Raw genomic sequence first — 27,378 nt, 5'->3', positions numbered from 1 at the left:
AAAAATGGCACCATACTGTTTTATTTCAACTCTTAAAACAATATAAAGAGGTGACAACTTCTGATACTGAGCCATGCAGGGAATAACAAAGAAATGGATAAAATATTAACAACAAAAAAGACAATCATGTAAGTGTTTCACATTTCACAGCAGTGCTTTGGCAGTACTGGCAAGTATTTCTGGCTGAGTGCTACCAATAGCAGGGGTGTCTGAATGAACCCCCTGATCACAGAAGAAGCCCCCCATTTTCTTCCTGATAGTTTACACTCTGAGTCACTACACTCACACCACACTGCTGCACTCACCAGACTTGTAAACCTCATCTTAAAATACGTAACTAGGTATTGTGCATGTTCACAACAAAAACTAAAAACCAAACTACAGAGTGGTAGAAAAGTAAACCTAATGTTTCCAGTAAGGCATCAGGGGATCACAGCTGGCTGGGCCTTTCACTTTACCAATTTAAAGAAAAGATCCAATTTACATTATTCAGCAAACTCAATATTCAGAAGCTTAACCAGCAGGCTCAAGTTAAAAGTTTAAAAGACAGTTCCCTTCTTTTTTTTTTTTTTTGGTAAATGTTTCATATAAAACATGAAATCCAGTTCTATTTTATATAAAAGACAACTGAGTAATTTTAATAGTAAAAATATATATGTTTATATTTCTCTTTTTTAAAAAAAAGACATTTAGTAACAATACTTCAGAAGACTGGATTTAACTCCCCAACCCCTAATCCTGCCAGCTGCCCCCTGGCACAGATACATTAAGGCAAAGGCTCCTGGAGAGGCATATCCACCTCGGCTGTGGGCCGGGGACTCAAGTTGAACACACTCCACTCCTGTAAGGTCAACAGAATGGCTTCTTCTCCTTTATGTTCACGGAGCCATCTTGCATCCCGAAGTAGACTCTTTCGGCCATGTTGATAAACAGCCCTGTGTCCACCACACCTACAGGACAAAGGACGGAAGGAAGCATTCAGTTCCAGCTTCCCAAGGCAAGAGAAAAAACAAGGATCACAGGGCAGGTAGGAGCAACTACCATTAGCAACACTGGACAAATGAAGAGAGATTTTTATTTCTTCTTACAATTCATTTCTCCCCTGCCATCTTGGCTTTCTTTCTATGCCCATGTGTGCTAAACTTTTTCCTGCCTCAGGGCATTTGCTCATGCTTCTACCGTTGTCTGGACTAGTCATCTTTGAAAGCTTCAAGGGGCGAGTTATTTTCTGTCCTTCAGATAGCAGATGCCAAGTCATCTTTTCAGAAAGGTCCTCCATGACTGCTCTACGTAACCTGCACTCCCAGTTATTCTCAATCACACTGTCAGCCATAGAAGTTTTGCCCACAGAGCCCAAGAAGATATTTGCAATGTGTATACCCAACAAAGGACCCCCATCAAAATATATACACAACTCTCTAAATCAGTAAGACAGACAACCTACTGGAAAAATGGGTAAAAGACTTAGTGGGTATCCAAAAGAGGCTATCCAAAATGGTTAATAAACATAAAAAAAAATGGTGCTCAAACTAGTCAAAAGGAAATGCCAATTAAAACCATGAGACACCGCTACACACTCAGCAGAAAGAGGATAATGAACTCTGACGAGGATGAAAGGACACTCCTACACATTGACAATGGGAATAAACTGGCAAAACCACTTTGGAAAATGCTTGTTAATACATCTTTTAATACCGAACATACTCATACCTAGTGATTCAGCAACTCTAAGTATATAAGCAACTGTTAGGCATACATATGGTTATCAAGAGTCATGTACAAGAATGTTCATAGCAGTACTTTTCCTAATAGCTAAAAACTGGAAACACCCAAATGCCCATCAAAAGTAGAACGGATATACAAGCTTTTTCCCACATACATAAATAGGATGGAATACTATTCAGCAATGAGAATTAACCACAACTGCAAAGGAACCTTTACTGAAAATATTTACATACACAGTTAACCCTTAAATAACTTGGGGGTTTAGGGCACTGATCTCCCTTGCAGTTGAAAACGGCATGTAAGGACAACCCTCCGCATATGCAGATTCCCAACCGTGGAGTTGACTCTTAAGCAACAGGTTTGAACTGCACAGGCCAACTGAAAAATCTGCGTATAAGTGGACCTGCGCAGTTCAAACCCCATGTTGTTCAAGGGTCAACTGTATACACACATACCACAATGAGATAATATTGTTCAACTATCAGAACAAAGCTTGATGGACTCTGTGTAGGGAAAGGGGCACCTGCACACATAGACGGGTAAACTGGTGCAACCCATGGAGGGCTACTTAACACCATCGGGCAACATCAGATACACTTATCCTCTGATCTATGAACTCCCTTGTAGCAAAGGAGTGCAAACAAACATCTGCTAGTGGAGAGCCCGTTAAATACATGATGTGATAGCCATAAAATGGAATGCCTTGCAGTTATCTTGAAAAGAAAAAGGAAGTTCTTTTGTGACCCATTATGTACTAGTCTCCAAGACAGGAAAAACTAGAAGCAAAGTGTGTATGTAGGGTGCTGCCGCTTGTGTAAAAAGGGCTGGAGTCGGGAGAGTTAATTTGTTTACGAAAGACCAACTCAAGGACACAGAGGTGGTAACACTGGCTGCCTCCAGACAAAGTTGGCAGGGTGGAAGGAAGACACTTCACTGTTAACTCTTGTAATATTAAACTATGTAAATCCAAAAGGATAAATAAAATGAAAACTTCCAAAGACAGCCCCCAATACATAGACAACAAAAAAAATAATTTGTTGACAATAAAAAGCCATCTGGTAGAGGAAACATGTGCTGAAACAAAGGTCCCTGGCACCAAACTGTGCCAACGTAACTGGAGCTTCCCAAAGAGAAGCAAAGTGGCCACTCAAGACCCATCCTTTTCAAAAATTCTGTAAGAGGAGGTGACAGCTTCCACCCAATCCAACAGAAAGTCAAACCAGGTTCAGAAAAGGTTCCAAAGAAAGAGCAACCTCTCCTTAGGTTACTGAGATGGAGGGAGTGACTGACCCACCCACCCCCACTCCCCCAAATAGTGGAAAGGACAGAGGTGGCTCAATGTGAACATGGGGAAAAGAACCCCAACAGCTTTGACCCTTCTACAGAGTGTCTGCTCTGGGCGTAACCCAATGGGACACCCAAGGGAGTGCACCAATTCAGCTGTCCCAACTGTCCTCACATTCATGAATGTACATGGGACAAGGGCAGGGTGACAGGGATATTCAGGGAAACTTGCCCTGCTTCTGCTCCCTTGCTCTTGGTCCAGCAGCAAGTGTTATAATGGGCCAAATCGGGAGGAGAAAAAACAAATCTCACTGATGACCCTGGTGGCACTCTACTAGATGATTTAATATCTAGCCTCTCTTTTTTTTCATTTTCTTCACTTTAAGTTCTTAATAAAACTCTGAATTTCTCTAGGATGTAACTTGTATTTATTGAGGTGGAGAACAAAGTATGAAACAAATTTTCTCACGAAGGACTCTCAATGTCTCAATAAGCTAAGGAAGGTCTGAGCAGGAGCAACAGAGCTACCTAGTGGGCACTGCAAGAAATCCACCTACAGAGAAAGAGTTCCAACCCTGGGGAGCTGTTTCCTTGGGGGGGGGAGGGTCTACATTATCATTAATGCAAATCCCCTCATTTTATTAAGTGTGCGAACTGTGTGTTCTCTTCCTCCTGCCTCCTAGGCTCTTCAGTTCTTCCACTAAAAGGTAACACTAAGTGAGAGAATAAGCATAATTTAACTCATCTTTTTGATTTGAGAAATCTGGTAAAAGGGGCGGCTGTTTAGCTCAGTTGGTTAGAGCATGGTGCTAGTAACACCAAGATTGCCGGTTTGATCTCCACATGGGCCACTGTGAGCTGCGCCCTCATTAAAAACAAAAATAAATTTAAAAAAAAAAAAAAAGAAAGAAATCTGGTAAAAGATTGTCAATGGAAGACTAAAATTGCAAACTAAAGCAAGGTTGGAATAATTAGCTCTTTACCACATGGCATATATTCATACCATTTTCCTTCCCAAACAGCATGGATAACTTAGAGTCTAGCATATTTAATCAGTGGTGATGACAGTATCCTTTCTTCCTAGGGATCTATTCATTCAACAAACACTGTTTTAACTCATTTAATCCTCCCAACAATCCTATGCGGTAGGTACTAGAATTAGCCTGTTACAGAGGAAGAAACTGAGACACAGAATAGTAACTAACTGCAGAAAGGTCACACTGAGAGCAAGGCTGGCTTAGGATCCTTACTTATGCAGTCTGCCCCAGGACCCACTCTTAGCCACTGCAATCTGCTAACCTGACCTTTCCTGCCCCATTAGCCAGTTCTGGCCCAAGAACAGTCCATGTCATGGAACATTCCCCTTTAGAATCTTAGCCTCTCAATAGCATAAAACTGATGCTTCTCACCTCTACCACCTCCTTTTAATCCCCTTATGAACTCTTAATACCTCCTCTGCCCACCCAGCCTTCCTCCAGGGCCCCAGGGTGCTGGTACAAGCTGCATTAGAGGCGCACCATGGCTCCAAATGTTCATGCCATTCCACTTTTCTTCAACCTGGCTCTGGAAGAAGTAAGGACTAAAAGCTCAGGGTCTAGAGCACCTTAGGGCTCCCGTCTTAGTGCTGCGGTCCTTGGGCAAATCCTCTATTCTTCCTCAATCTGTCCTGTCTACAACTATGGAATCAAACTGGGGACTCAAAGGAGACATGTTTGAACACGTAGTGCAGTATCCAGATTACACCCTGCTGAGGCATAGATCCAAAGCCACCTCTCTTCCATGGAACTTCCCCACACTCCCCCAAGGAAGAACTTCTGTGCCCTCTAGACTCCTGGTACTCCTCCTCTAGCAGAATTTGGCACATCCCATCGTATTTGTGGGCAGGGTTTCCATGCAGCCACACACAGCCTTCCCATGTTTACATCTCCATGTTTACATCTCCGTGTAAACATCTTCCCATGTTTACTCTCCGTGGGGACAGAGTCCACATTCTCTAGATGGAGCACCTCCTGTGACACGTGGCACAGTATCTCGCCTGTGGTCTGGAGCTAATGCATGAGGGTGAACTGAGTTCTTTTTCCCTGCGGCCTAAGGAAGGGTCCTGGAAGGAAAGGCTCTATGCACAGAGTGAATGCCACCCACACTACCTGGGATCATTTTGATAGCTGTGTTTACTTCACTCCATTTGTGCACCCGGTCAAACTTCCAGTCCAGGATAAAATTCCCGTTATCTGTCACCACGGGACCCTAGAAGATAATTTTCCATATTTACCGCAGAAGTAGATACAGGTCGGTAGAGAGGGTCAGGAAAGTGGAGGTGATAACTGAAGACAAGTATCCTAATTAACTTGCTAGGCCAATACTCCCGCCTCCTGCTTTCTAGAAGGCAGGGCTGTGAAGCAGTGATGAGCAAGAGCTGTGGAGTCGGGATCTGAGTCCTGCTGCCACAGGAGTATAGACCTCAGAGGAGCCATTAACTTCTGTGAGCCTCAGATTCCTCAACTGCAAAAAGGGGATGATAATAATACCCATACATACTTATCAGGCAGCTTATGTATAAACCATATGGGTAAGCATTTACCACAGCGAGTGCTCACAGTGAGAGATCAACAACTCTTAGCTATCATTACACTGAAAATCTACAGCAGCAGAACAGGCTACCAACGTGGCACAATATTCTCACAGCTTCACATTAAGTACCATAAATAATGTAAAATAAACCAATGGCCATTTCACCCATCAATAAAGTAGTCCCACCAGAAAGACAGGAAGCAGACAGAGATGGGTTCGGAGGTCAAACAGGAAGGGGGTAGTTTTAGTTAATTAATGCAGAATTCCTCAACAGCTTTGGGCCTAGAAAGCATTTAGGACGCAAACTGCTGACAGAACACTACAGTCAAAGGCCAGGAAACCGGGAGTCCCCTGCAGACTGGGGGAGGAGGGGTGGGAGCCCAGTTAGAGCCCCTGAAGGTGGGACGCTGAGACTGTGTGTGGAACAACCCCAGCTATGACAGAACCGCCAATCATCCCCCTGCGTCAGAGCTCTGCACAACCACGGGATTAGGACGGTGGTTTTAAAAAGTCACAAAACACCAGGAAGAAGACACATCCAAATAAAAATGTATCCAGGAAGAATTCTTTTCTATTATTTCCCAAGCTTTTTATATAGTTATAACTATAGTTTTTAGATCATTACTCTTTCCTGTTTATTTATTTTTGGGTAAGAAAAATAAAAGTTCCGTATGACCCACTTTAGAAGCTGAAGAGAAACATTTGGATTAAGTGTCTGAAGTATATTCCTGGCGAGGGGTTCACATCCCCCAAGAAATTCTACTTCTTGCCAATTTAACCACAGAATCAGAAAAGAGGAGGGAAAAAGAAAATTATACCATGAAACCTGAAAAGCTTTCTGCCGCAGGGGGTTTAGCAGACGTTAGGAGGGTGGCCCTGACTTCAGGTACCAAGGTTAGGTCACCTGAGGAGTGGCAGGCCCCCGCGGGGCAGAGAGGAAGACGCACTCCCCCATTTGTACTGAGGACGTGCACTGCATCAGTGTCGTCTTACCTACATGAGTTTGAATATAGAAATAAAGCCAGAGCTCTGGAAAGAAATAAACCAATTTAAAATAAATACATAAAAGCCAACTGCCTGGTCTAGGCACAGAGGACTTAACAGAAATGGAAAGAACAGCACGCTGAGAACCTGTGGGCACTAGAGAGCAGTTAGGACCCCAAATGTTGACACAATCTTGAGAACCTGGAATGCCCTCTAGAAACCTCCCAGCCACTTACTGCCTTGTTGACAGCCATTCGAAGGTCAATCAGGCCCCCAAACTTCTGAGTCACGGCTCGGCTCACTGGGACATAAGCCATCGGGATGACCTCGATGGGGATTCCCTTATGCCAATGATCCCCAAGGTTCTCTGAATCTTTCCTGGAAAGAGTCAAAAAAGATAATAAACGTATATAAGCTCAATGGCACAGATAAACACCAAACTGAGGAACTCCGTGGCAGAAGGGCAAGGGAAGCAAGCGCGGATAAGTATACACAGGCTTTAAATGTACTGGCGATGTTTTAGAAAAAGGTATTTGAAGTAAATATGACAAAAATGTCCAAGTTGGATATCACTAGCTTTGTGGGTAAACAGGTCTTTATCATTTGTGTTCTTACTATAGCTGTATGTCACAAGTAAATACATGTTTTTCTTTTTTAATGAACATGGTCAGCACAAGAGCCTTCTAGCAGCCTCCTGGAGGAGAATCTGAGAGCCTCTGGTCAAAGATTGCTCACACCAGAAGTCACACGTGACCCTCGAGGAAGCAGGACGTGCTGAGTCACTGCCCGTGGGCAGGGCTGCACAAGACACAAGCTGTTCCCTCCTAGTTCCAGTGGACACAAAACAGCAGCACCTACCTTCGGCACGAAAGCAGAACATAAACCCTCCAAGACACTGCCCTAAATCCAAGCCATGAGTCTCAGAAAGTTAGACAGTCCCCCCACTTCTCTATTTCCTCCTCTATAAAGTGGGGATGAGGCCTGGGGGCCCATCTACCTCTTTGGTGGACCGTTCAGAACACTGAACACGCACTGTACCTGAAATCGGCAATCACAATGAAGCTACTTGCATAGCCAGCCACAATCTTTTCCTGGGTTAGGCAGCCTCTGGGGATGGAAGAAAAGGAACACAGACAAACACTCCATTTGGGAACTAAGGGGAGAGACAGGAAACCCAAATCCACTCAATTCTGGCACTTAAAGAAAACCTTAATTTTTAATTCCTGGGACATACCCAACCCCATCGTACTGTGCAATGAATTGCACTGCGTCCCACCACAATTCTAAGGTTGCAGCCCTAACCCCTAATGTGTCTGTATATGGAGACGGGACCTCTAAGGAAGTACTTATGGTTAAATGAGGTCATAAGGGTGGAGCCCTCGTCTGACAGGATTAAAGTGCTCATGACAAGAGACAGCAGAGAGCTCCCTTACTCTCTCTCTCTCCATCATGTGAGGACACAGTGAAAAAGCAGCCATCTGCAAGCAGAGCCTCCAGAATGGGGAGAAATTTCTGTTGTCAAAGCCTCCCAGTCTATGGTATTTTGTGACGGCAGCCTGAGCTAAGACAAGCTGATTCTAGTGAACGGACAATGGAAACACTAGCCTGTGTCTGGGAGAAACCTAGAAACAGGACAATGGTTCCCAGTGAGGCCAGGCAGACTGCAATCTAAGTCTGCACCTAAGATGCATCCTCGAGGAAGGCCTGTCTTTAGGGAAAAGTCATCTGCATGACACGAATGGCAGGGTCTATAACTTGAGAAGTAAGGACAAGCTTTGAACAACCTGGGCTATCAGCTACTTGACAGGCAGGGTGATGAAGTGGAGAGAGCACAATGAGCTTTTAAACAAATTCTGTGTCATTTCATAGGCTGCTTGATTGTAAGAACCTCCTTCAACTCACCTTTCCCTACCCCCAAAATCAACACCCAATAAATGTTTTCTAAATGAATGACTACATCACTAATTGCTCACAGGGGTATGAGCAGCTTTAAAGCAAAGACCACAGGCTGGTGCCCACAGACCTAATATCCTAGCCCCAATGTTTGGTTTAGCCTGCACCATTTTAAAGCTTGAATCAGCAAAAGAATGCAGACGCAGAGAACCCATTAAGATGAATAATTTCACTGAAGAGGCCCAGGTTCCTAGTCACCAGATTGCAACTAATGACCAGAAATGCCAATTTGGCTCCACAGCCATATCTATCAACATCCTAGTAGGACAAATTCAGGTACATCTCTGTGGTAATTTGTTTATTCCATAATCCATTGTGCTCTGCTAAGGATGACTCGGAAGATACTCTTTAGCAAGAAAGTGTCCAGACACTCACCCACCGCCCTTGATGAGATTGAGGTCAGCATCGACTTCGTCAGCACCGTCGATGGCGAGGTCGATCTGCGTCGTCGGAGGGGGGAGGAAAGACGCAAACACCGTAAGAGCCTTTGGCGGGGAGGCGCTGCGCAAAGCCTGAACACGCAACAGCTCATCCGAGCCTTGGCAGCCCTATTAGCCAGGCACGTTTACTCGCCTCTGACCGATCAAGAAACCGAAGCTCTGAGAGGTTCAACTGTTCCACTAGAGTCACCGGGAATCAAACATGCGCCCTGGGAACCACGCCGGGGTCCAGCTCTTACACTCCCTTTTCTCACTGACGGCCTTCTCTGTGCACAAGCTGGAATTATTGAGATCATACAATCTCAATGTGGGTGACATCACCCTCAAGTACATCACCCCCAAGTACACCCGCAGTATACCTGTGGTATTAAAATTTCATGGGGAGAAAGAGAGGAAGCAATAGAAAAAAAGGCTGAAAAGCCAGATTCTGAAGCCTCTATGCTCATGTAGTAAAAACAGGCAATTTTGAGTGGACAGAGAAGAACCCATGAAGAGTTATAAAGCTGACCCACATTTGCTGTGATCTGGGATTGGACGTTATCTGAGGCAGCTGGCTGTGATCCCACCACAGCGTCTGTCTGGGATCGCTCACTCTTATTATTAGGAAGCTCCACCGTCACCCCAAAAGTGGTCAAGTGGCAAATAAGTTCATTCATCTTTTAAAATTCGAAGTCATGGAAGCTATGTATTTCTCATCACTCCTGGTATTCTGTATGGACAACATGGGAGCTTCAAGCATGGATTTTTAAAATAGTAGTACAGAAAACCTCAGGGAGCAAATTAAGTTCAAGCTGCAGTCAGAAGCTGCTTGGTGTGGCTGGTGTGGGGAACCCTGGCTTCCTTTTACACATCTGTCCTTTACCTGAAGTTACAGCCTGGATTGCTCCTCCTCTACTCTCCACTAACCCCATGGCCAGGCTTCGCCTTGGAAACTCTCCAGGGCCTGGAAGATGGCAACCCTTCTTGTCAGGGTGGCAGGCCCACCTTCAGCTCAAGCCACTCTCCTGATTCTGCCCACAGAATTCTCCCAACGAGCCCTTCCTGTGGTTCTTAGTAACCCCTCTCGGCCCACGTGTACCATAATGACTAGGTAACTAGACCATCATCTAGCCCCAACCACCAGCCTGGTTTTGGAGCTGCCATAACCCCACCCCCCTCTTCCGGTCCAGCCTTGCCATCTCCCCTGTATCCCATGGCACTAATGCATTCCACTATCGTCATAATCACTGAGCCAGTCTAGGTACTGTCCACATATACCCATGTGCCTGCCTGGAACTGCTCCTGTGGTTCCCATCTACCCCTTTGGAATGTTCTCTCCTGCCCTTACCACCCAGCCTCAATAGCTCCGCTCCAACATGACCTCTTCCCACAAAACCCTTCCAAGTAGCATCACTCTAGAGCTAGAAGCACCCGATTCATACCCAGGCTCTGCCACTTACAAAAAGCCTTAGACAAGTGGCTTGCCCTCTCTATGCCTTTTTCACATCTGTAAAATGGGATAACAATGGTACCCGCCCTAACGCCACTGGAGATTAAGTAGTTTACCACAGGTACTGCTCTAAGCACACCCCTGGGGTGCAGTAAGGGCTCAGTAAATGCTAGCTAGGAGCATGCGACTCACCCTCATCAACTTCAGTCTCCTCTGGATGCCCATGTGTTTAACTATCTTTACCATAAAATTTCATCTTAATCTGTCTTCAGATGTCCACTGCTGCCTCCGATGATTACTTCTTTTCTCTACTGGGTGGTAAACTCCAGCAGCTCACTCTCATTCCTCTGTCCAAGGACCAATGGAGGCCCTGGGCTCATCCAATCCCCCTTCACTCCACTGAACTTGAGCCCTCATGGTTAAACCACAAGGAACGTACTGGAAACCAACCACCTCTCCACTTGTGACCTCAGCTGGAATACTCAAGGTCTCAGGAGAAAAGCTAATATGATTAACTGACCTTTCTCCTCGAGTTGACAAGATATCCAGAGCCCAGGAACAAACGAAAGCCTTAAAAAAGGAGACAGAGCAGCCGGACTCTCTTACCTCTGGGTGTTGGTCCAGGTCACTGAGCGTTAAGCCGTACTGCAGGATGAGCTGACGGGCCTACGGAGGACAGGAGAAAGCACCCCTCATCATTTACCCTGAGCGCTGGCAAGGACTTTCAGAATTCTCTTGGATTTAAGTGCCACATTGAGTCCTGACCAAGGCTCCCTCCCAAATCCCAATGTGGCTCACCAAGAGGTAGGAGACCTAGGCCCGTGAATGGTAAGAGGTAAGTTAAGTCATCCTGGGAGCCAGAAGGCGCAAGCAGCCCACAGTGAAGACTCAGTCCCCACGCTCAGCTAAGAGCTCCTCTCCAGGACGTGCTCTTTAAGATAATGCCATGGCCTCCTAAAGCTCCTGGTAATGCAGTGTCTAAAAGAAACTTCATAAAATGAGAACCAAATCTACCACTAGAAAAGTTTTTTAAAACAAGGCAACAGAGTGAAAAAAGACTGAGGAAGATCACCAGGAATTGTTCTGGAGTGATTTCCAAACTATACTGTGGGATAAAGACAAACAGAACATATACCGCGTTTCCCCGAAAGTAAGACCACGTCTTACAGTAAGTTTTGCTCCTAAAGATGCATTGGGGCTTATGTTCAGGGGATGTCTTATTAAAAATCAGGCTAGGGCTTACTTTCCGATTAGGTCTTATTTGGGGGGAAACACGGTTTACACTCAGAAAAGTACATCCAGGAGGATTTGGGGAGCAGCTAAGTGAGGAGCTTGGCAAATTGAGAGCACCGGACTGGGAAAGATTTAGGGTGTTTGAGGAAAAAGTCAGCACCACTGCCTTTATAGACATGCCTGCCACGTGGTTAACCTTTGAAACAGGCTGACCATAGAGGAGAGCAGGGGTTACAACCACCACCTGGCCCTGAGCAGGGTTCAGAGCTGGAATTAAAAAATGAACCTTCACCACCCAAGTGCATATGACAAGGATTTGTGTTCATGTCTTTGTTTACAAGATGCAGAGGAACCAAAGGATGGAAACTTTTTTCAAAGGCATGTCCTGCAAATGTCTTCTGCTTACAGTGAAAAGCTCCTGAGATTAAGAATCAGAAGGTCTGGGTTCAAACCTTAAGTGAAGATTGTGACCCCTGGCAAATTTTCTCATCTATAAAGAGATGGGGATGGATGACATGACCCATGTAAATCTTCAAATCCCAAATCCTAAACCACTAAAAATAAAATACAAAGACTTTGGAATCTGTATTACGTGGTCTTTATTTGGATCCTGATTCAAACAAACTGTAAAAAATATTTTAAAGGGTAAGACAAGAGGGGAAAATTGAACCCTGCATTTTTATTTGATGCTGTTAAAGATTATTGTTATATTTTTTTAGTATTGTTGAGATGTTTAAAAGTTTCCTATTTTTCTGAGAGACATAATAAAATATATACAATGAAATTGTATGACTAGGATTTGTTTCAAAATAACCAACGTAGGGGCGAATAGGGTACAGATGAAACAAAGCTGGCCGTGAATTGTGAATTAATAATTGTTCAAACTGGGTGACGGGTAGGTGGAAGTTCATTACGTTGTTCTTTATCCTTTTTGAAGTTTGAAATTTTCCACAATAAAGGGATTATTTTGAAGTGCCAAGATTTCTCCAAAAGTGGTACTGGAGAAACCATCCTAATTCCGGAACTTGAGGCTATAAAAACATTGGGAAGAGCTGGAGGGCAGCCTCCGAGAAGACCCCCAATGATCCCCTCCTCTTGGTATTCATGCCTTTGGGTAACCCCTACCCACAATGTCCCAGGGCTGGTCTGTTGTGACCAATGGCACACAGCAGGGGAGATGGCACAACACTTCAGCTTACATGGAATGCCCCGGGGGTAGGGGTAAGGGGTATGGCACGCTCCAGCATCCTTCCCTCTCTTACCACACACTCCGGGGGAAACCAGCTGCTTTGTCCTGAAGACACTAAGACAGCCCTGGGCACAGGCCCTCTCTACCTGTGAGGAACTGAGGTCCACAAACACACCGACTGAGCTGGAAAGCAGGTCCTTCAGCCAGGCTGAGTCTTGAAATGACTGCAGCCCCGACCAACAGCTTAAAGGCAACCTCAGAAGAGACCCAAAGCCAGACCCACCCAATGGAAGCATTCCAGATTCCTGACTCTTGGAAACAACGAAATAATAAATGTTTGTTGTTTGAAACTTGTTCCACAGCAACAAATATCTAATACAAATGGTGTTAGAAAAATAGTAAGAACTGCACATAGTTCAGTATGATATCCTACCATGCAAATAAAAATGTTTGATGTACTATGATTTCCTATTAATTTTATATACTTTAGAAACAGTACTCAACTATTGGAATATATTACACAAAAAGTGGATGTCAGGAAGCTGTTCTATCATGATTCCTATGGAAAAAGTCCTATATAAATATACCATTTAAATTGAACACTTCTTAAGCTCAAAGCACCACTTGACAGTGCTCTGCTTAATGGGGGTGTCCCACGGGCCATGCAGGCTGTAATCAAAGGATAAGAGAGCCTGGTACCCCACAGCGCCCCTACACACCCAGTGAAGTCATACTCACACATGGCATGAGCTTCACCCTTCCGGTTAGGGCTTAAACTGTGTTTCCCTAAAAAGTGTAGAAGTTCTAAGCCCCAGGACCTTAGCGTGTGATCTTATTTGGAGATAGTCTTCACAGAGATAACCAAGTTAAAATGAAATCGTTAGGGTGAGCCCTAATCCAATGACTGGCGTCCTTGTAAGGGGAAATGTGGACACAGACGCACACAGGAGAGGGCCATGTGAACACGAAGGCAGAAATCAGAGTGATGCGCCCACAAGCCCAGCAACCCCCCGGAAGCTGGGCGGGAGGCACAGAGCACGGTCTCCCTCACAGCCTCCAAAGGAACCAACCCTGCCAAGTCCCTGAGCTCGGACTACTAGCCTCCGCAACTGGGAGACAATAAACGTCACCACTCAGCATGTGGTTCCGTGTTTGGGCAGCCCCAGGAAAATACACTGAATTCAACACGACAACCTTACGGGGACATCAACCCATCACTGGCTCAGTGGGCAAGACTGGAGCCTCAAGAGCTCAACTGGGATCAACATCTACTGGACACCAGACACTCCAAGCTCACAAGCTGGGGGGTCCCCGGAGGTGTAGAGCAAACACCTCTTCCAGCTCTCCAGAGGAAGTGCAGGGAGCAGAAAGGCTACTGATTAGCTTGTGCTTATGAAAAAGACAGGAAGTAACGCCTTCTCACTGCACTCCCACAGCTGGCGCCCCCAAATGCCCCCTGTGATTAAGGGGATGGCATGTAGGGCTGGCAGTCCTTCTGTTTTTCATAAATTTTACAATAAAATCTGAAAACATTTTTCCCTTCTACCACCTGAAGGCCAGTGGGAACAGCAAACAACTGTTTGGGGCTTAGACCAGATCTGACCTTCAAATTGTTTTCCCCTCTTCCACAAGCCTCACTTTAAGAGGAAAATCTATACCAATCCTTTAAATCCCTGTAAGTTTACTTGTTTAAAACATAGGGCACGAAATAGTTTGATTTCCTTTCAATTATTCAGGAGACTGAATCTCGCTAAACGTAACACAAAATAAGTTTGGGTTTGAGGGGGGAAGAAAACAAACACAAAAAAGCAATTGAACAAGTGAATGTTTAAAAGCCTCGTGAACTGTGGACTCCTCCACCTAATTAACTGGCATCAGGCAGTACTTTCCCGTCTGGGGACACTGTAGTTAATTACCACCATAAACCATAGGTGGCTAAAAAGATAAAGCTATCTTAAAAACAGAAGGGTCAAATTTCCAAATACAAATAGCAACATGAACACCTGTATTTAGCTCAGCTCTTTCCCCAAAGCCTCTAAGAAGGTAACAAAGGAATTCTTCTTAAAGGCATAAAGCAGAAAAAGGAGAAAACAGCAACCAACTTTTAAAAGCTGGCCCACTGATGCACAATGGTGAATGCAGAAGTAAAAGAGCCTAAGCCAGTATTGAGAAAAGCCAAGAAGCAGACAAAAAAACAACAGAGAACTTCCCAAAAGGTTCAGGACTCAAAGGCATTGTGAACTTCAGGAAGCGGACATGACGGTGGGGGTGAAAAAGGGAAGGCTGGCTGAAAGGCTGTTTAAGAACTTGTTATGTAGCTCCACTCCAGGTCCTTCTCTGCTACTCCCGCAGCAGAGAATAGACATGGGCTGGGCTGCCAGGCCCAGCTGAAGACAGGGAGTACTCCAAAAGTGAGCTGTTACTGTGTAGCAGCTACTCAAAACCCCAGTAGCTTAAAAGAGCAAATATTTATTAATTCTCATGATTCCCTGGACTGACTGGAAGTGGCTGGGCTGGGTGGTGTACAATGGCCTCGCTCACATGCCTGGGCCCACTCAGCCACTCACCGGGCTTGTTCACGGGGTGGCGGAACGGTTTCAGCAGCGAGAGAGTCCAAGCCCCAACGCAGAAGCACTTTTTTAAGCCTCTGCTGGAATGCCATTTAGTCACACTCCATTGACAAACAAGTCAACAGTCACAGTCAGAGAGATTCTGCAAAATGCTGTGGCCACTTTTTCATTTACCACGAGTACTACACTGAAAACGGAAATTAAGAGCAAGTTTATATCCAGAACGACAGATGTCTTCTAGCCTTCTTACCTACTTGGCTCGCAGGACAGGGCAGCAGCCACGCATACCCTCCCAAGAGGGAACTGGGACGTCTTCTCTGGGAAATCTGACCAGCCCAAGGAAAGACAAACGATCTGACATCAGGAGTTCAGGAGTTCCTTGAGATAAGGGCTTGGCAGACAAGCTTTGAGCAAAGACCACCCTCACCCTGAGAGCTAGTTTCCATTCAGCTTCTTAGCCCACCCATCTTCAAAATGAGCAGACAGCTAAGGAATGCCAGAATACGCAGGAATATAATTTTTAAAAGACCGAAGTATATGGTGATGAAAGGAGAACTGACTCTGGGTGGTGAACACATGGGATTTATAGATGATGTAATACAGAATTGCACACCTGAAATCTATGTAATTTTACTAACAATTATCACCCCAATAAATTTAAATAATAAAAAATAATAAATAATAAAAAGACATTCATACATCACCCAACAGAAATACAAAAAAAAAAAAAAAAAAAAGACCGAAGTAATCTAACAATATTTTGACAGTGCTGGTTGCTACATGACCGTGTTGTCAAAACTCAGAATTATATACTAAAAAGGGTAAGTTTTACTGTATGTAAATTATACCTCCAACAACATATTAAAAACTTAAAGGAAACAGATATATAAGGAGGAGAACTCTTAAAAACAAAATTATCATTGACATCCTCAGGAGCTAAGATATGAATTTGAAAAAATTGAACCCATAAGGACAAAAAACAAACAAAACAAAACAAAAAAACAACTTTCAGAGAACATAAAGTTCCTGTTTGAAATTAAACATATGAGAGCAAAGGATGCTCAGTAGAAGGGTTAGAAAAAGACAAAGCTGAAAAGCCAGAAGGACAAAACAATCCACAAGCACCAAGGACACAAGGGTCTTATAAAGAAAGACCAGAGAAAACAGAGGAAAGAAAATCAAAAGAATTAGTATGAAAAAAATCCCCAAAATTGAAGAGTCAGAGTTTGCAGAATGAAAGTGCACAGCTCAGAGGACAAAACAAAGCCATACCAAGACACACATGGTGAAATTTCAGAAGGCTGGAGACAAAGAAAAGACAATATAAGGGTATAAGGTTTCAGAGGGAATAATAAAATAGGTTTCATACAGAGGATCAAGAATCAGAACAGCTTCAAGATCCTCGACTGCAGACTGAAAACCAGAAAATAGAGAAATGCCTTCAAAATTCCAAGAAATTATTTAACAGAATTCTCTGCTGAATCAAGTAACTGACTTCAGAGAGAGGCTGGAATAAAGACATTTTCAGACATCCAAAGTGTCAACAAATTTGCAGCCCCTACAGTTGAGCTATCTAGAGGATGTTTACCAAAACTGAAGAAAACAAAAGTGTGTGGGGGAAGAGTGGGGAGTGAGGAGAGACAGGACCAAGAATCAGGCCGATCCAAAACAGGAGGAAGAGAAGGAAGTTTCCTGGCTGCGAAGGGAGACCCCAGACAACAGCCCAGTGCAGCTCCTGCAGCACCTCCAACCCCAACCACCCAGAGAGACCTGGCCCAGAAGCTGAAATGGAGGGAGTGGAATACCCACCGCGTCGGGAGGGGGGAGAATGTCCCATCTGGGTAAGAGTTTGGAGTTGAATTAGTAAGGAGTACACAGACAACCAAGCGAATGGAAAAACAAAGGCAACATTTACTTAACCTCTGGGAAAAGAAAACAATGGGCAGGTACAGAGGAGTAATCGTAGCACACTACACAGTTCAGCTGTAGTCTGGATGGTCACAATTCTGCAAACACTGAGTACAGCCTCACCAAAAACTCTACTGGAGACTGGGAGAGAAGGGTGTGTGAGAACCATGAGACCAAGGAGCTCAAAGATAACCAAATGCTATCTTGCATTCATCCACTCAGTGCAGAATTATTACCTAAAGTTGAAAAAAAATTAAATACCAAGAAAAGTATGTCATTTTGAGGTACTCCCAATCAGCTAAAGGAGTTTAAAAGTATGTCCATCTAAAGAGCAAGAATGGTGGTGGTCATGAGTGGGGGGTAAGTGGAGTGTTGTTGTTTTGTTTTGTTTAATAAAAAGACTTGAATTATTTGATTTTTCAATCCATGTGTATGTACAGTCATGTGTCATTTAACTATTCTGAGAAATGTGTTGTCAGGAGATGTCATCGCTGTAGCCCATCGGAGATGGCACTTACCCAAACCTAGCTGGTATGGCTACTACTGCAATTGTATGTGCTATGCTTTTATAAAACTAAAAGCACCACAAACATGTGAGTAATGCACTGTGCTATGACGTTACGATGGCTACAATCTCACTAGGCGACAAGAATTTTTCAGCTCTATTATAATCTCATGTGACCACTGTCATATATACGGCCCGTCGTTATGCGGCGTATGACTGTATAGCTTTAATTAAAAATAGACACAAATATACGATAATTTATTAAATAAGAAACAAAAATACTAGATGATCAGGTCACTTGGAAAAATGAGACACTTAGCTTTTCAAAAGACCAAGAAAACCTATACAACTACAGAAAATCCAGATTTTAAAAGCATCGCCTCAGGACAGCAGGACTTCCAAGGCAAAGAGGCAAGGTACAACCACTCATTTTTTAGCCCGAAGTAGGAATTATGGTATTGTTTTCAGTCCCCTGGGTGCCCACCGACCTTGCTGGGGGTCCCCAAGAGATTTCACGTCAAGGAAGCTCGGGCAGCAGGCGCTACCTTACTTCCTGTCCTCCTGGAATCCCTCCTCCGCACCCCACTCTGACAGGCTCAGGAGAAACCTGTCGGCCCCTTCACCACAGCTGCCTGCAGGCTGCCAGCACCCAGCCTCCAGGACTGGAAGTTTCCTAACAGCTCACGGCCCAAAAGTAAGTGCACAGAGTCACAGCAGCCCCAACCACCCACAGTTCCAACCGTTTCCTCGCTCACAGCACCACCGCGATGGATCCAGTGAGGTCACACACACCCCTCTCCACAATGGCCACGTGCCGCACAGGATGGCTCTCTCTAGGCATCTCTCTTCCTCCCCTTCCCGAAGTCCACTCTTCACTTATGTTTCCCTGTATGTAACTGGCTCCACGGCTTTCCTCCACCAGCCCTACTATTTCATGGTTTGTACTGGCATTACTAACACATTGCTCAATGCCCTTTACCTCAATGTTTTCATCTATAAATGGAAATAATGTTCCTTAAGATAAAGACCATGTGCTCATTCATCTCTACATACCCCATAGTGCCTAATGCAAGATACACGAAAACATTCACGAGTGACTAAATGAATGACCACGCATAAATGCAAACCCGCACTTCGGAGGAGCAATCCTCAGTGAATAAACGGTGCACCCGCTCCTGGCTCTCTCGCCTAGAATAACCTGGTGCACAACCCACAGCCACACACCTCCATATCCTCAAGGACCCAGAAGATTCAGCAGAAACTGCCATGACACAGAAAGGAAAGGACATACCTGGAAGGAAGTGGGAATACAGACGAGTTTCAGATTCTCTTCTTTCACTTTTTCAGCTGTGGAGATAAAAGCTGTGTTTGGTGGATTTTCACTGTCCTCACTTTATTTTTCTTGTTATGTACACATTTGCTCAAATCCAACAGAAAAGGAAAGGTCTACCTGCCACTGACAGCTGCCTGTCATTTTGTGTCCCCAGCCTTGGTGAAAAGTTGGTGAACACGTCACACATCACAAGACAGAGACACCAGCAAGCCTGAGGAAGTAAGTAACTACAGAAAGAACGACGTCGGTGTTTGCTGTTATGATGTGCCTGGCAATATTCAAAGAGCTTTGTGTATATGAACTCCTTTAATCGTAACAACACAAAAGTAAGTTACAATTATTATCCCCATTTTACAGATGAGGAAACTGAGGCACAGAGAGGGAAGGTAACTGGGTAGTTATACATCTAACAAGTGGCAGGCCTGGAATACGATCCCAGGCAGTCTAGTTTCACAGTCTTGACTACTTACCTATGTTGCCATTTACAGGGAAAAGTCAGAACTCAACTTTTACGTTTAGTAAAAATATATAATCATTTGTAGACCACAGAGTGTTGTTAAAGAGGGTTTATTGATTCATTTTGGATTGATATCTTTTGGGGAAACTTGATTTTTTAAAAAGCCTTAAGGAAAACACTCTCTCGTTAAAATTTAAGTCTTTTTAATCACTGGGTATACCTCTTGTGAGGTTTACATGCCACTATTATGAAATCCACAGTGATTCCTGTTCCTTAAAATCCTGCACACACTCAGCGCTGAGGCAGAAAGGTGTACAACACTAAGGCCCCTGTTGGGTCAATGAGAAGGCTTCCAGAAGCCATCACGCCAGCAGCACAACCACTCCTTACAGACAAAGCGTTGCTGGACTTTGTCTCGCAAGCAATACCTCTTGGCAACTGTTAGAGGTCAGCATTCAGGCAAGCCTCTCCCCAGGCTTTGTTCTTACAAACAAGAGCAGGGCAGTGAAACCTGTTGAGCAGCCACAGAGGCTGATAATTCCTGAGTCTTTCGGAAGCACAGACACCCTATGGTGACCAGCCACCAACACATTCACTCCAGGGTCAAGCCTGTACTGACCTTGATTCATTTGCCTGAGATTGCTGGGAACCTACAGGCTTCAGAGGGCTTGCCTCAGGGTCCCTGCCAACGAACATCCAGACACAGACACACATACACAGAGAGACACACACGTGCACACACAACCACTGATGATGATTAGCTCCCCAAGCAGCCCCTCCCCAGCTCCACACTGCTGGATCCAAGCAGGGCAGGTGCCACACCTGTGCCCCACTTCCTCCACCTTCGACCTCCCCGCCCCCATCACCCCACACAAAACATGCAGCAGACATCCCAAGAACATACCTATTTGCTGCACAGCGTGGACAATTGTAGAACCACTTCCAATCCCCAGCACTTGGTTATTCTGCCAAAAAGGGGGGAGGGCGAGAGAAAAGAAAACTTATTAATACCATATTTCATTCCCTCTTCAGTCCACTTCCTAGAGCTATAAAATTATTACCAACATTAATTCATCAACTTGGGTGCAAGGCAGGTACGGGGCGCATTTTACAGAAACACAGGCACTGAACCTCAGAGCTGTACTTTACTACAGCACCCAGGGGCAATTTATCAGCACAGCCCTCCTTTCATCTCTGACACTGACATCGCCATTTCCTTCTGTTAAAAAGATAAAGTGAGGTGTATCAAAAATGTTAAGAGTTTATCTGAGTAAAGATTGATTCAAATTGGACAGCATCCAATCTAGCAGATAGAAAGGAACTCCAAGGAACTGTACAAACTGATACTTTTATAGCCAAGAGGGAACAGAAACAAGGAAGTCAACTAGACAAAAAAAAAAAAAAACAACCAGGTCAGTTATTACAAGGTTACTTTCCTTTACGGGACGGGACACCAGGGTCTATCAGGCAGATTACCTAACTAGTACTGATCAGGGGATTCCTGATTGAGTGGTTTAAGATTCCGTTTTCTGGGAGATTCAAAACTGTAATTAAGTCATGTCTGGGTTTGGTGACATGGGGCTTAGCATAAGTGACTATCTTGGGCCTGTTGTCTAATATTTAATACTTGCTACATCCTATCAGACAAAAGGCTTGGGTCTCTTACAACCAACAGCAACTTAAATCAGCCTCCCAAAATGGCCTGCAGTTGAGCACTGAAAGGTCCCCGAGCAACCCCTGGGCTCAACCCCCCACCCAGAAAGGAAAGGCCATAAACAACAGAGCGTAGGTGTGCCCGGAGAACAGAAAGCAGAGGCTTCTGGCTTCAGTGCTTTTTCACAAATGCTTACCATCTAGATGGCAGGGGGCTGCCCATGGCACCTTCATGTTGGTGGCACCACAGGCAACCTAACCCAGGAGGGACATATCAAGCCCACTCTCTAGAGCTCCCCCAAGGTCAGCAGACGAGAGGAAGGTCTGAAGTAACCTCAAAATAGCAAATTACATCAGCACCTGTGTAGTTATACCAACGAGTCCCCATCTCACCTAAGCCTGCCTCAGAGAACAAGGGCAGAGGGCAAAGGCTAGTTAGGACATGAGAAAAAGTCTTCACCTGCAATGGAACATACAGACCTACAGCACTTCTAAGTACAGAGGACAAGAAACAGGCATCGCGCTACTGAGCCTGCCTATTAAGAAAGGGGGAAAGCACCTACAAGGAAACCAGGGGCAGAGCAGGGGCGCGGCCGAGGGCAGTTAGACCACAAACAGGACAAGGTCAGGGTGCGCGCACTCAGGAAACAACGCGGAGCTCAGTTACTACGCAACTTCCTGGGAGCACTCTGCTGCCAGGCTACTGCAAAACAGCTAAAACACCAAAAACAAAACGTTAATAGAAGTCAAATTTCACAGTAACCCCTTGTGACTTCAAGACCCATCATCCCCACTTCAGAGATGCACTCAACACTGTAAGGAAAACGTGGAGACTTAGAAATGAGCAAGAGACATGACTGGTGCCCATTCCATGGGATGCTGGAGTCCACAGGTGCTTTACTATCTGGTCCTACAGGTGAGTGCCTTTGCCTTGGGCCATTTTACAACTCTGTAGAGACAGACTCGAACCTGCAGAAAACTACTAACCAAATAATTCTTGTCCACAGAAATGTGAATTAATTGTATTTTGTGGGCTCCAGCTGATTATTACCCTATAGATTTTGGACACCTATTTTAACATTTTTTGGACTGCATATAAATGTATGGTTCTTTGATTTTTCCTATGAACAGGTTATAACATCTTTTCCAGTTCCCTCCTTAATTTAATGACTTAAGTAAAGTCTTTGATATGTGTTTACATATGTATAAGTGTCATGATTTTACTTTTTTAAAATCACCTTTTAACAATATCAATTATCCCCCTACACAACCTTACTTCAAATAAGCAACTTCACTCAGGAAATTCAATTTGCTGAAACATCATTTCATTTCAAATGTCTCAATAGTTCTAGCAACTGATTATGAACTCCTTTGGCAAGGGAAGTCCATAGTGAGACTTTCTTTGTAGGAGGAAAAAAAGTTCTGGATGCCCCTCAGGACAAACTGAGGGCTAGAGCCAACACCCCTCACTCCCCACACGAAGGCCAAAGGAATACCCAAGGCTAGCCCCTGCCCACCCCTCCTCAAAATGAGACAGCATCGCAAACTAGAAAGGACTAGAAAGAAGGACCAACAGGTAGAGGGAGTTACGTTGAAAAAAAAGTTCAAATGCTAATGTCCCTGCTTCCAGTTGGGTCTCTCCTACCTGCAGGGGCTTCGCCTCAGTCTCTGTATGCCTGACCTGATGGAAATCACTTACTAGCTCATCATTCCCAAGTCACCAAACACACCAAGGGGCCTTACAACAGAGTTCGTGCTTGGCCAGGACTCCACCTGTGATGATACCGTCAAGAAGGCAATGCATCCAATAGGCACTTAGCTCCCTGGGAAAACCTCTCAACAGCAAGGTCTTCAAGACGAGTCAATGGTACTTCACAACAAAAAGCATGCAAAATAGCTGAATATCAGAAAATGCAAATCTTCAAGTAACGAAAAAATAAGTATCTTGACTTATCAATGCCTAGGTAGGCTCCACCTCACCTGACGCTGGGAGCTCTAGCTATACAGAAACTTAACTGTCAGATTCCTCATTACCACGTTCAGCTGTGCACTCATGTCACCCAGCAGGCAGGTGACACACAGATGAACTAGTTAGACAAGCTCTGTGCAAAGCACCTCCCTTGGCTTTTGTTGGAGCCCAAGAATTGCAGGGAACTGCCAGGCCCAAAGCTCTTCAACCATGTGATTTATTCCTGGAATTGACTGGCCCGGGAATCAGCATCCTAGCCAAAGCCAAACAGGTGGCCAAAGGCTGACTGTGAGGTGGCCCAACAGCAGAAGGCTGCCACGCTGGCTGTGGGGGCAGAGGAGGCCTCCTCATGGGCAACACTAAACCACATGTCACGTGTCGTATGTGCCACATCAGCACTTCACGCACCTCGTTCAGGGGGGTAACCGTGGAAATACTTCAAGCGACCACACTGGAACCTCAACGGGCTAAGGACCTGGACCTACACCCCAGGGCTCCACCCACCAATAATCCCAGAACCTCCATATTTGCATCCATATTCCACCCAATTCACTGAACATTTACTAGGTGGGCCCTACTTTGACCAACACTGAATGAAGGTAAGGTTAAACTATTCTCCAGGAGCTTACCCTTGGGAGGCTGGGAGAGACACACACACAGAGATGATCAGAATGTAAGACACCTGCGGAAGGGGCCGGAGAGGTATAAAATGCTGCAGAATCGAAAAGAATTTGTCCTCCCCTTATGAGGCTAAGGAAAACTGAAAGGAAGAAATAGCCTTTAAACCAAACCCTGAAGGACATATATAAGTTTAACAGGTAAAGGCAGAGGACAAGAAAGAGCATTCTAGGTGGAGGGTAGTGATGTTAAAACACGCACTATATGCCAGGAGCCTGACTTTTCCAAATTTCTGGTACAAGGCGGAGAAAGGAGCACAAAAGGAAACAAGACTGTGGGTTTAGGGACAGGAACCAGAGCCTCTCATCCGTGTGTCCTCTCCACAGGACTTAGTACCGAGCTTGCAAGAGATGCTCCGAGTGTGTGTGTTACGCAGAGTTTAGGATGAGGCCACCAGAAGGCCACTGTGACAAGAACACGAGAGCATCAGAAGATGAGAATGCACCACCTGGGAGGGCAACAGAGGGGCCAAGATAAAAGCAACCACTCTCCTCTGGCCCTGGGAACAGCCTAAACTGGGGAAGTTGGTAGGTCAAAGGGAAGGGTCAGCTCTAAGAACATTCCAAAGACGGACCAACAGGACCCAGCATATAACCTACCTCTATACACTTACACAAGCGAGTAAACAATTTCAAGTCACAAAGTGCTAGAGGAAAACATGGCCTTAGACGGGGCACAGGGTACCCCTTGGACAGGGCAGCTAAATAAGCCGTGACAATCAAGCACATGAATCTGCCCAATCAATGTGTGGATTTGAATTAGTCATCCTGCTTACAAAGCATCGGACCTGACTCCCCTCCCACTCCTCCCTTTGGCCACATTTCTGGCAACCACACCAACGGCCTGACACTGCTAGGCACTCAATAAATACCTGGCCAACATATGATATGAATAAATCAATGCTAACGAGCAATAAATACAAACTTCAAATAGTGTTGGCATCTCAGGAAACAAGTTTGGTAGGAAAAGTGGATGCAACTGAGATTGGGGTGAGGTGCCCCAAAAGGCCGATAGAGATCTCCTTGGGATCACCTGGTAACTTACTGGAATAATGTGGCTGCAATCCAGGGTTTTGAGGCTCTAGCCTGAGGTGGGGGGGCTTGCAGATTTTTATTTAACCAAATACATAATTATAAAACAAAAGTTAAGGATACATGTGCCACCAAATATTAATGTAACTGGTATAGGGACAGAGTCTAGAGAGTTTCCAGGATCTCGACCTCACGTGGAAAGGTGCTGGCTCGGGTAGTAGATGGCCATCAGCTGTAACCAGTTAGCCATTAGCCACTAATATAACCGCCGTTACTAGGCTAGGGGACTGGTTAGTTGGCAGACAAACGGACTGCGGATTTCGGATGACATGGTTAGCAAGCATGGTTAGCAAGTGGGGACTGCAGCTAGCAAGTGGGGTTATTAGCAAGCGTGGATAGCGGGTTGTGGATCCTGTGTATCCTACTTCCTGTGTCTCAACCAGCCGCCATCGAGAATATAATGGTATGACTCCCCTATCTATGGCTCTGTGGGTGCCGGGATCAGGAGCTGAGACCCTGTATGACACTAGGTTAACGGGAAAACTAAGATATGAGGCTTTTCTAATTGTATCGATTTCATTTACCTGTCCATTAGCTATTCACTGTATCCAGGCACTTTGAAATTTCAGTGTCATGCAGGGTCTCTGGTCCCACTCCTCGCCTAAAAACGCAGGACATGGTGAGGCCAAAAAGGACCACCCACGGAGCCATAGGTAGGGGAGTCACACCGCTATATTCTCGCTGGCGGCTGGGTTGGAGATACAGGAAGCAGGAGCCACAGGATCCGCAACCTGCCATCCACTTCTCTGCCAACCAACCCACCCCTCGCTAACTGCAATCCGCGCTTGCTAGGTCAGCCACGGCAGTTATATCAGTGGCCAACTAGTCACAGCTGATGGCCATCTAATAACCCAGCCAGCACCTTTCCACCTAAGGCCGAGAGCCGGGAAACTGCTCTCTGGGACTCTGTCCCCAGATTCAGTTTACTGTCCCAATCTTGCAGTTGAGGCACTGAAGCCCAAAAGTAGATCCGGATTACACATTTTACACACTTTCTGTGAATTCCCACAGAAAGTCTTACTGCTAAGCAGACTCGGAACAAGCCAGAACAGGGCGGCCGTGCAACTGGTGGAAGGGCACTGTAACAGGAGTCACTCACTTCGGGTGCCCTGGCCGGTCCTTCTCACAGAACATGCTGCCACAGTTTACCACATGGGCCCCTCACGCTTAACCAGGCTGCTTGGGGAGCAAACAGCATCTATCCATGCAAAATAACTTTGCAAGCTAATGCATTATCAACTGTAAGAAAAACAAACTATCATGACAGAAAAGGGACTCTGATACCATTTTCTAAGAAGTAGAAAAGAAAGACACAAAGCCAGTAAAGCCAAAGAAACCCCGCCTAAGGGCAGAGATACTGTACTTGGCTCCCACACTGCTCTAATTAAGGTAATTAAGTTGACTGGCAACAGCAAACCCACTCAGGTCAAAAGACTCCCCTAACGACAGCATCACACCCACCGCTTAACAAACAAGTGGGGCCACGACCGCACCGAGTAACAGCTACACAACTGGGCACCTACACCCTGAGGAACAGCATCCTGCAGACCTCAGGTACCCGCCCGCCCTTCCCGTCTTTCCCCTTCCCTCTGGCGAGCACGCTCAGCTTTCAGCGCAAGCGACCACGGCCTTGGGGTGAAATTTCAAAGCCATTTTCAGACAGCTCTCCAGCGGCTTCCCAGGAAAGCGAAGACAAGCCCTCTCAGCCGCCCCAGAAGGCGTCGGTTTCCATTTGTTGATAAGGAAACCTCAGGGCAAGTCCCTTCCATTCCCACTCAGCATCAGACAACCCCAGGCTCCACGGTGCAAACTATGATCCGGCCAGACAAGGAGTCTCTAGAAAGCTCAATTTAGGGGACTCGCCTCCAGTCGATCCCGCCTCTAACTGGCCTTGAAGGAGCCGGGAACAAGGGGGTCTCACCCGGGTCAAGTGCGCGCTCCCTCCGCTCCCACGCAGCCCACGCCCCTGCAGGAACCGGGCGACCGCGGCAGTGCCCAGAGCGCGCGACACGAACCCATCACGCCGAGTGCAGGCGCCCCACGCCCTCAACTGCTCACCCTCACGTGGTTCTTCACTGCCAAGTGGCCCGCCAGCTTCTTGGCCTCCTCGGCCTTGGACATCGTGGAGGGGTCCAGGCACACGCTGCTGGCTTTCCCGCTGCTGGTGTGTGTTCGGCCAGCACCGCCGCTAGTCCCGGACTGGGCGCACCCAGGCGGCTGCACGTGGGAGCCTGGGACGCCCCAACTGTTCCCGCCTCTGCCCGAGGCCGCGCCCCCGGCCCGCCCGGGCAGTGGGGCCAGGACCCGCCCGTAGAGGGTGCTGAAGGGCCCAGGACGCTGCATCCCGACGCCTGACTCCAGCCTCTGCCACAGTCCCGCCCCCGGTTCTTCCGGAAGTCTCATCGT

General features: G+C 45.8%; 1 protein-coding gene across 2 annotated transcripts; it reads right to left on the bottom strand.

Annotated features, from left to right (window-relative positions):
- On the bottom strand, positions 1-27,378 carry RPIA (ribose 5-phosphate isomerase A). 2 transcript variants are annotated; one of them, XM_081069012.1, is made up of 9 exons: positions 27,031-27,355; positions 20,486-20,546; positions 19,083-19,138; positions 10,993-11,052; positions 8,893-8,957; positions 7,603-7,671; positions 6,801-6,942; positions 5,157-5,256; positions 1-950 (listed from the first exon to the last, which is right to left on the bottom strand). In XM_081069012.1, the coding sequence occupies exons 1-9, from the start codon at positions 27,313-27,315 to the stop codon at positions 850-852; spliced, it is 939 nt and encodes a 312-aa protein (XP_080925138.1). In that variant the 5' UTR covers positions 27,316-27,355; the 3' UTR covers positions 1-849. The 2 variants fall into 2 exon arrangements, with proteins under 2 accessions (XP_080925138.1, XP_080925139.1); XM_081069013.1 differs by lacking the exon at positions 5,157-5,256 and having other exon boundaries at positions 7-950; positions 27,031-27,378.

This window comes from Rhinolophus hipposideros (assembly GCF_964194185.1).
Source record: "Rhinolophus hipposideros genome assembly, chromosome: 12".
Classification (NCBI taxonomy): Eukaryota; Metazoa; Chordata; class Mammalia; order Chiroptera; family Rhinolophidae; genus Rhinolophus; species Rhinolophus hipposideros.
Note: the sequence above shows the minus strand (reverse complement) of the source record. Positions and strands in the feature narration are given on the sequence as shown.

Coding starts and splice junctions, on each gene's coding strand:
- RPIA (XM_081069012.1), bottom strand. CDS start 27,315: ATGCAGCGTCCTGGGCCCTTCAGCACCCTCTACGGGCGGGTCCTGGCC. Junction 20,547..27,030: donor CAGTGAAGAACCACGTGAGG/GTGAGCAGTTGA, acceptor CCTTTTTGGCAG/AATAACCAAGTGCTGGGGAT. Junction 5,257..6,800: donor GAATGGCTGTCAACAAGGCA/GTAAGTGGCTGG, acceptor ATTATCTTCTAG/GGTCCCGTGGTGACAGATAA.